The sequence below is a fragment of the Mytilus trossulus genome, chromosome 4, assembly GCF_036588685.1.
Source record: "Mytilus trossulus isolate FHL-02 chromosome 4, PNRI_Mtr1.1.1.hap1, whole genome shotgun sequence".
Taxonomy (NCBI): Eukaryota; Metazoa; Mollusca; class Bivalvia; order Mytilida; family Mytilidae; genus Mytilus; species Mytilus trossulus.
The window spans coordinates 35,221,863-35,232,335 of NC_086376.1; the positions used below are offsets into that span (position 1 = coordinate 35,221,863).

General features: G+C 34.3%; 1 protein-coding gene across 1 annotated transcript; it reads right to left on the minus strand.

The window, feature by feature from the left end:
• Window positions 1-99: 99 nt before the first annotated feature.
• LOC134716571 (UPF0235 protein C15orf40 homolog) lies at window positions 100-3,444 on the minus strand. The gene is made up of 4 exons (XM_063579583.1): window positions 3,394-3,444; window positions 2,985-3,093; window positions 2,677-2,804; window positions 100-213 (listed from the first exon to the last, which is right to left on the minus strand). The coding sequence occupies exons 1-4, from the start codon at window positions 3,442-3,444 to the stop codon at window positions 100-102; spliced, it is 402 nt and encodes a 133-aa protein (XP_063435653.1).
• Between the last annotated feature and the right edge of the window lie 7,029 nt (window positions 3,445-10,473).

Consider the following 10,473-nt stretch of genomic DNA (forward strand, 5'->3'; position numbering starts at 1 on the left):
CAAAATATGTTTACATGGAGATCTCATCCCTCAACTCAATAGTAAATGCACTGTACGGACATGCTGTTCATTTGATCATACTAAGTCAGCTCGTACTGCTCATCTGTCGTCTTCTCGTTCTTTCATTTGTCTATTTGGCTTTTTGATACTTGTTATTATGACATCTTTTTCTAGACTATTAACTACGAGTACTTTGTTTCGCGATCTGGAACCCTGTATATAACAATAAAAAATGTCAAATTGTTATCTCAGTGTTCATTATATCTACTAAAAAGGGTTTAGCTTTGTTTATTTTATAGTTCAATTCGGAAAACCGTTTTAAAGTAATCAATAATTTTGTTTCGCAATACAGGGTTTATGGCTCGCTTGTATTTCTAAATTTGACGTATTTTCGTATAATTATGTGTTTGTTTTTCTATATCGTACGTTCACAAACACATTGTCTTACAAAATATAGCAAATCAATAACCTAGTGTCAGCAACATAATAAGACTTTTGATGAATGTCCTCTCAATTTATTTCACTTGATGGATAATTTCGAAAATTCATTGAGCCTTACAACAGTTTAAACATGTTAATTTATAGTGGATTGGGAAACTACTTTTGCAACTTATATTATTCCCTTTCAACTGTGCGAGTGCTGCCTTGTAGCGGCATTAGCCTGCTCATTTTCAAAATCTAAAAGGGTGTCTTTAACGTGCAAACGACATGACTCTCTCTTAACACGGGTCAGCCATTTATCGTCCACTTCCGATGGACTATCATTGTTTCCTCAAGATCATACTAGCAAATATCTATCTAAAGTATAACAACATATTTTCAGTTCAGGTACAAATTTAATGAATATTAATATGTTTGTCTTTTATTGTTGGCCATAGCATGTCAATTTATTTTCAATCTACGAAATTGACTGTCCTCTGTTATCTTCGTCCCTCTTCTTTAACATTGTTGTAAAAAAAAATTATACCGAGATAAAATTGGGGAAGGAAATAAGAAATGTGTCAAAGTGACAACAACCCGACCAAAGAGTAGACAACAGCCGAAGGCCACCACCAAAAGACTAGTTTTGTGTTTTGGCACGTAAGTAAAATGACAAAGAAGTTGCTTCGTGATTTTAATTTAGATATGGCTATCCACTAGAGAAAAGGGACATATTTTTAAGCAACTATAATATAGTGTGTCTTTCTATTTTGTGATGTTACACTATTGTTTCAGATAAGGGTGAAGGTTTGATACCATTTAAATTTTAAACCCGCTGCTATGGTTTGCACCTGTCTCAAGTCAGGAATCTGATGTTCTGTATTGTCGTCTGTTTATGTTAATTAGGGACTGAATTTTCCAATGATAGTCCTTCGGAAGGGGACGATAGATGGCTGACTCGTGTTAAGAGAGATCCATATTTATTACACGTAAAAGCCATCCTTGTAGATTTCGAAAAAGAGCAGGCTAATGCCGCTTCTCGTAAAACGGAACGAGAATAATATAAGTTGCAATAACTTGCTTCCCAAGCCACTATGAATAAATATGTTTCAACTACGACCCCGTGAAACAATTCCAATGAGAATTAGCCATCCTTCTTTATTAGTGTACCTAATCATTATGTTTTCAATAATAAAAAAGGTTACTCTTTTGGTAAATTTGCATGCTCAACAAATTTGTTGTTAATATCATACTTAGGTTTTGGTATGTAAGCTAAATTAAGCCCCGGTGACAACAACTCGTACGAAATTTTTTTCGTGAAAGATCTATAAAATAGTTGTCGTGACAATGTCATGCAAAATGTGAAATAAATATTTCGAGTGGTCACATCATCTTCGACATGTCAAAGATGGTTCACCGATGAGTACAAGGCAGAAAAAAGAAATGTAATAGTACTGTCGTGGGTTTGTCGCAAGTCGGTCGTGCGAAAATCGTGAATTGTTCAGGGCTATTTTTCAGGTTTTCATGTGATGGGATGCGCGTGTTACTGTTATGTCACTGTCGTGCCCAAAAATCAGGCTACGTTCGATCCTTGGCCTAACCCGACAAGATCCAGCGTTTCGCTGGTTCCTATACTGTTCATGGGCTTGAATCCACGCTAACAGGCTATAGATTTGTCTTGTTTGAATCCGGCAAGGCGCATATTCAGCAGGGACAAGCATTATTGTTCTGGTGGAATAACCTCACCATCCTAACACTACAGGGAGATAATTCTGTAAAATCAGAAAAACGTTTCAATTACGTTGTGTTGTAAAGGAAATAGTAAGCATCTCAATGATCAAAATTGGTGTTTGTCAAACTGCTATATCACCAGTGTAATTTTTCTGACAAAACGGTTGGTTCAAAGTTTTTGAAATTTTTATGTTTTTGTTAAAGGGTCAAAGTAAATTCTTTGACAGAATTTTATAAATATTAAACGAGCCATATTAATTTTAGTTAAAGTGTTGGGTACCACCTTAAACGGTAGACGGAATGTTTTTCCAAACATTCATTCTAAATTAAACGAAAATATATTGCACGACGAACGTACCACTGTCCTACAACAGACAATCAACGTTGAGTGAGCATTGAACGAAAATTGTTATTTTTGAGACAATAGTGCGACTGTATCACGAGTGTCTTGCGACAGTTGAAATTCAATCAATATTCAGTGCAAAATATTACTGAAATAAACATGAATAAAATAAACGTGTTTACCTTGACTAGTGATACGTCCGACTTTCTGATACCCAATACTTTGGCCATATATTTAACCAGTGCTGTGTTGGCCTCTCCGTCCACTGGTGGAGCAGATATCTGGACACCTATTCCATCGTCTTCAAAATCTGTAAAAAGCATGAGAGGTTAATGTAAGCTAGTTCTTACCAAAGTATGGTGTCTTTTAATATAGTTTTCTAAAACACATGATCTCATTATACACAAGGTTTTGAATCAGGTAGGCTGGGCAAAATTTTACTAAGAAAACAAAACACAAAAAATGACAATTTAAATGCTATTTTGTTTACCAGTGATAGAATTGTCCTTGGCACCAAGTTTGGCTGTAATTTTAATTGATACAGATTTTTCAGGCTTCAGGATTACAGGTCTTTCGTCTGGAGGTTTTATATCTGCTTTCTGAAATAAAATGTCAAGCACATATAACACAACACATTAGAAACATTTAAACAAATGCCAAAAAATCAAATTTAAATCCCAACTAGAATATGATGTTTTCATATTAAAGTTTCGCATTTTATTGATAAAAGTACGTTTTAACCATATATTATCAATATAGTGTAAGTGTCAATGAGACAAATCTCAACCATTGACCAAATGGCGTGAAAAAAAACAAATGGCTAAGCAATACTTTAATGAAATATTACAGTGAACAAATACTTATTGAAGTAGAATGCTTGTTTAATTGTGTATTCTAACTTCTACATACATCTTTGTTTTCTGGGTTGTGTCATATCGTTGCTGCCGCATGCTTTTATGCGAACACATGCAGCATATTATGTTTTAAATAAAGCGACAGCAATGTTATTATTATACATTGTATAACTTTTTGTCTGACGATTTTGTGTACATGGTGTAAATGAAACAGTTCATTACGAGAAGTTCAATTAATAAATTATCAAATTTGATGTTTTATATATTTTTTGAAAGGAAATTCGATATGAAGTATAACGAGCGTAAAGATGCCTTTTAAAATTCACCTTCCTTTTTCGACTTAAATTCCCTCTGTATAATTATATGATTGTCTTTTCTACGTTACTGGTAAATAATTGTTCTGTCGATTCTACGTAGAACACAAGAACTCAAGAGAACTACGTAAAACTGAAACTTATGCGAGCTTGATCTTGATAGGAATTCGGTGATACACCCAAGGATAATAATATAATTGGCGTTCCGATTTCGTGAAAAAGGATTCTAGATAGTTATGCTGCTTCTCTGCCAAGCACGTAGCATTTATAAAAGCCTTAGGCAAAGACTGGTAGTGTCAAAGATAAAATTATTAGACTATTGCCCGGTGAATTAGCACGTTAAAACTCCGGATAAGCGTGTCGGTAATAGCGGGGTTCATAGCAAATTAACGCGTTCTTGTTGTAATATTCTACTTGCCACGACAAGGCATCAGACATAAATTTATCCGATCCACCCATTCATTCCATTATGATAGTTAAAATGATGCAAATGAAACAGTTTGTGTATGATGAATAAGAGTCGGCTGTATCGTACGTTGTCGTACGTTTGATTTTTTGTAAAATGGGCTTTGAAGTACGTTAGTTTACTTGAAAGAAACATCGACTTTGAAAGTTTTGAGGTCTACATTGTAAAAGAACATCCGTGATATGATTCTTGTTATCATATTAATTTAATTCAGAAGCATTATTTCAACAATACAAGCCAGACATAAGTCATCACGCTCATATAATGGAGCTATTAAAAGCTCAAATATAGCCTCTTATAGATTCTTATAAGCAATGGGTATGCGATATATCACTTACATTCAAATATTACTCGGATATTTTCCTTGGAGCAGCAGACATTTTACTGTTTAAAAAATCGTTGTAAAAGCTTTAACACGGATTAGATGGCACTGTAGGCATAACAAAATAAAAGCCTGCGCTTGTTAGATAGACCCTTACTATAAATTTCATGGAATCCCTTGGGCGTAAAATACTGCAATAATGCGAATTTACACGAGGAAACAAAAGCTACAGCAATGAAATTAGATTAAGAACATGATATTGTCATTATGAACCATCTGAATGAACCATGACTGATCCCTTTGATGTGGAATCCCATCCTTAATGTCTTATCAATATCTCTTCTGAAATGCATGCTACAAGAGATGTCCAAGAGTCTGTGCTCAACGCTGTCGAGGAAGGCTTGAATATGTCTCGATATTTCATTACTAGTGCTTTTTTTTCGGTCAGTCAAGGAGTTTCTATAGTCCTATATCAACGTCAAAACTGAAAACGTTTGAAAAAATTACCACAATCAAAAACCTTCAATGTAAATCGGGGCAAATAATTTCAGGTCGTATAATTCAAGAACTTGTATTTAGACGTTCACTGAATTAGGGAAACTGTAGAGATGATTTTAAAATAGAAAATGTGCTATCGCAACCTGAAGGTTATCTTCCAATTTCCCTTTTTGCACGATGACGGCACCACGAAAAAGTCATAAAAGTCTGATTTGGTGAAGCAAGGAGAATCTGAAGTTTTTTGTGACTTTCCCTACCTGTCATTGTACCATCACTCACAACTTAAATCAGAGATGGTATGGCATTGGCTCAATGTATTGGTGTTAAGAAAAGTAGAACATGCGGTTACCTTGCAGCTGATTATTAAAACAAATATGTCCCAATGATTTTCTGAAGCGCACATAGTGGCAAATACTTTCGACCGCTACGATATGAACAACTCTATAAAGTCTGCTAAAAGGGAACGCAGGACACACTAAGACTACAGTTTCCATTACAGCGTATCAGAGTATTGAAGGGAGAAGTATTCCTGTCTGGAAGAGGTTTCGTTCTGTTAAAACAAACAAACAGGCACTTCTCAATTTTTTGGGTGGTTTTATTCTTCAAAACTTTGACAAATCCCATATGTTTCCACCTGATTGTGAGCGTTACTTATTTGTCGAAATGTTTGTAAATCCCGAAATTGTCAAAGTTATTTATACCAATAATGTAAATGGCTACCGTCACTTGTTTAGCACTCAAGATGTGGCCGATACTCGTATGATACTCCATGCCTCAAACTTTAACACCAAGTTTAGAGAAATGGGAAAAGAAAAATCATACGGACGTCTGTGAATACTACAAATATGTGACACATACCAGCGAGTTGTGGGTGCAGATGGGGAACATTAGCATTTTAAAGGATGGGCGAAAATATTTACCCATTCACTAACTATGTGCCTGTCTTTCCTCAAAAATTTGTAAACTATTGCCTGCTAAACATGCATTTACAGAGTGCGACATTACTCCGTTTCTGTTCGGAGTAGGTAAACAAACTGTCTGCAAGACTTTGAAGGACAGTGGTTAGCAAAGCTTCGGTAATATTGACAAAGATGAAGCCCTTGTTTGGGCATGAACATAAATTTCAAAGCTTTAATCTCAGAAAAATCTCTTTAAATCATTCCCTCATTATATATATGCAATGCGCATCAAGCTTATCACTAGTAAAGATGTAAGGTTAATCAGTTAACCTCCGTGTGAGACGGCACTGAAACAGCATATTTTACGAGTTTTGTTTCAAACTAAAATTCGGACCGCATTACACATTGCTAAACTCACTATTCCGTCACCTTTGGGTATCGGTTGGCGAGAGTTAAATGATTCATTATACCCCGTGTAATTTAAAAGGCATATGTCAGTAGCTTTCTTGCAAGAGCTTGTGCTTTCATGTAAGGAAAAATCTCCATGTAAAAAGTCATATGTTTTTAAAAAAAACAAAAGATGTGGTCTGATTTCCAATGAGACAACTGTTCACAAGAGACCAAAATAACGCTGCTGCGGTTGAATTTCAGCCGGCAAGGTAACCACTGTACCATAAACAGAATATTTGTTGATCTTATATAATAGAACAACTGTTTGAAAACGCCATTTTTTAGATTAAATCAATAATAATAATTCTTTTTTTTTTTAAATCTAAAAAATATTGTGTCTGGTCACCTTGCTATATGAAAAGGAACGATTAAAAAATGTATTTGACAAGAATTGCGTGACATGATCACATAATATTAGCAAAGATTATGATTAAAACAAACACAAACACATTTTGTAAGTTAAAATAATACAGTTTTTACTGAAAACCTGTTCTAAAATTAAGATTTGAATAATCATAGCTTAAACTGTAACAATCGTTCGCTTTATATTACATTTGACGGAAATAATATACTGGATCATCATTACATCAAGTCTAGTTTCAGTAATCTTATCCACTGATTAAGATTTAGAAAAGATGTTTTTTGAAAAAGGAAACACAAATGAACATTTCACGATTTACACTGTCGACAATTACATACTGTTAAATTCGCCAACATTTGAGAAAGATGTTTGAGTTGTATTTCGAGAGAATTACTTCCCAACAGTTTTGACCAGGGTCCCACATACACGATTTTTACTGCTGTCTACTATGAATAATTGTCAAAAGTCCGATAATGGTCCTGTGAATCGCTGTCTGAAACTCAAGCTTAAAACAATACGTGTTAATAATTATTTAATCACGACCACACTCAAATTTTTTTCAGGAAGAGTACAAATTCATCCATTTCCATTTGAATTCGTCCCGATTTTCCCGTTCTTAATCTTATTCTTTTCCGATTTATATCTTTCCAATAGTAACAAACCCGAATGTGTCCCGACAGCATCCCAATTCTGCACAATTCAATCTGACAGATATAACAGTTACCAAATAGTGAACAAATGTTGACGAATGACACGCATTGGAAAAATGTCGGCATATTTGGGATGATCAGGTATTGTAAGACCTCAGTCCTATCACGGTCTGTTGTACAGCATTGCAAACGACTTTGTCTGAATACAATCGTATCGTTGTCGGGAACGTTGGTATCATTGCCGAATTTTGTATTAAAAAACGGTTCGGATTCAGCAAGATCTGGATGCAATCTGGACTCAAATACAGTAAGGCAAATTTCTCGAGATCATTCCCGTCCCACAAGCTAAAGACACAGAATTTAACAAATGTGATCCGGTATGCAGAATCTGTCACGGCAGTCATGATTGTATTCCGGTTAAACAAAAATGATTTTGAGTTTGAACGAATGTTTCGGGAAGAACCTTACAGACATGGGTGTGTTACCGACATCTCCGGACCATTCCAGATCATTAAAAATCGGTTATGAACGTATACTATTGCGTTCTGATAATGACATTCCAGATCATTGAGGTTGGTAATCCGACTTTTTCACTTTACGTGTATTATCATATACGGGAGCAATATTCGTCACTGTTTGAACGCCAAATTGAATTCGTAGATTAGAGCTTTTATATGTTAGAGTGATGAATTCAGAAACCAGATGAAGAAGTTATAAATCACATTTTATATCCTTTCAATTTAATCAGATGCAAGAGAAATAAGCTTTACAATTTGTTATTGAAGGTTATTTATTTCATATAGAAATAAAGTATCGGTATTGTGATATATCTACAAGTATAATTAGTATTTAACCCGCAAATTTAATGTATTTTATTTCGTTTGAAATAGGGTTTTTCCCGTTTGCTATTTGTAGTTATTATTTATAGATGGGAACTAGTATAACTAGTTCGGATACTGGTTTTGTAACGGTATGTACTATTTATAAGCTTGATGTTAGGTGCAGGAGGCATGAGGAAAGTTTTGGCGGTTTTTATGAGTGGGGTTTAAAAGTACTATGTATAGTTTGGGATTTAAATGCATTAGTATCGAAGGTGCTCGCAGTTACGTTGGATTGAAGTTGGTTACATAGGTATATGTGCAGTTGCTGCTATGTTTATTGTACGTACAGGCGTTGGAGGCATTAGCCGGGGGGAAAGAAACGATGCGAAAGAGGAACATGTTATATGAAAGCACATGACGGAGTTGAGTATAATGTTGACTTTATTTACATTCTGAAATCATGTCTGGAGATCATATTATTAAGTTAAAAGCGAATGTCAATATATGTGTGTTCTTTTAAAAACCGTTTTACAGGTTTATGATTTTATTTAAGAATACTACAGAAGTGGGTTATATAATTCCATTCAATACTGAACCATGTGAACCATATTGAGTTTATTAATATGAAAAACAAATCAGCTTTTAAGAATGCAACTTTTATTTTAAAGTTGATAGATGAAATGCTCACTAAATATTACAGTGTCCATCTTTTGTAGTAAATTTTGATTACTGTTTCAGTACAAAGTTCAGGTAAAGAATTCGTAAGACTTGTACTAGATTTGAGACATGTAAACAACATATGTTTAAACAATAACACAGTATTATAGGTAGTATAATCAGGATACCTAGGAATGAAAATACTTGCACAGATGCGCTTAGTAAAATATTTTGTTTCGATGACTGGGATATTTTTTAATTTGTTATGCTTTATGGGGTCCATCCATTGACTCGTGATACTTTTGCAGATGACAAAATAGAGATTATCTGTATTCTTTTCGAAATATTTTACTCCAGGTACACCAGGTGTAGACGCTATTGCAAAATAGCCTATTAACAATCACGTGTTGGTACTGTTAGTTGATTTTAGTTAATGTTTATTTCATATGAAATGTATTAATCTTCTCGCAGCGAGATGATTTTGTCACGGAGAGTGATACGAGTTACAGATGAGTTTGAAATGGTATGTATGAAATTTATTTTATTAGATCGCTGGAAGCGATGTGATTGGTTGCACAGTGTAGTGCACCATGGAATGTTGTCGCTGGGAGCGATGTGATTGGTTGCACAGTGAAGTGCACCATGGAATGTTGTCGCTGGGAGCGATGTGATTGGTCGCACAGTGCACCATGGGATGTTGTATAGTTAAATTAATATATAGAAAACAAAAGATTAAATATAAAGGCATTAACTTTTGCACATAATTCAATATATGTATACAATTGATTTAAAGATGAGACTTGTAATCATCATCAATTTTATAGGTTTTTTCATGAAATAACACAGTTTTGCTTTTATTTTATCAGCTGGTCGCATTTACTATATAACGATCAGAGTTTTAGTACCATATTGGAGACTTTATGTATGTGATGATTATTTCCCGGATGCCACAAATATGCAGGTGAAGGTATAACAAGTAGCCCGTTTTATGAGAGATAGATCGGACTGTACCAAGAGTTCACCTTGGAGAGATTTTTAAAACGGTAAGCAGTAATATTTTACAGTCCGTACACATGGTACATAACATATTGAGTGGAAAACTTGTTTTATTTACACTGATAATCAATATGTAACAAAGATAATAAGAATTCTAGTACAAAGTCGGAGCTTCCACCATAGCTGTAGACTTTGTTTTTGTTGTTGTTGATATAATAGATATAATAGATATGAGATATATATATATATATGTTTAGATTTCTATGAATGTAACATAAAGGATCACACAGTGTGATATGAAGTTGATGTATGTAGATATGAGATGCATATATGTTTAGACTTTCATGAGCTATGTTGCATTGTGTAACATAAAGAATCACACAGTGTGATTAGAAGTTGATGTATGTATCTATATAAAATGTCTATATGTATAGAATTTCATGAGCTATGTTGCATTGTGTAACATAAAGAATAATACAGTATGATTAGAAGTTGGTGTATATAGATATGAACTATGTATATATCTATAGAGTTTAATGTTTATCTGATTAAGATACATGTACATGTGTGTATGAAGTTTTGATTGTTTTCTTCTATTTACAGAATCAATGAAACAGTTTGGGAAGCTATCCATCGATTCAAGATTTGCAAAAGATTTGTCTGCATTACCATCTATTGCGGAAGCGTCCGA

Excerpts from the sequence above, each read along its gene's own strand:
- LOC134716571 (XM_063579583.1), bottom strand. The coding sequence starts at position 3,444 with ATGCGGCAGCAACGATATGACACAACCCAGAAAACAAAGATGTATGTA. Across the intron at positions 3,094-3,393 it reads AAACAAAGATGTATGTAGAA|AAAGCAGATATAAAACCTCC; the intron begins GTTAGAATACAC and ends ATTTTATTTCAG. Across the intron at positions 2,805-2,984 it reads CAAGGACAATTCTATCACTG|ATTTTGAAGACGATGGAATA; the intron begins GTAAACAAAATA and ends TGCTTTTTACAG.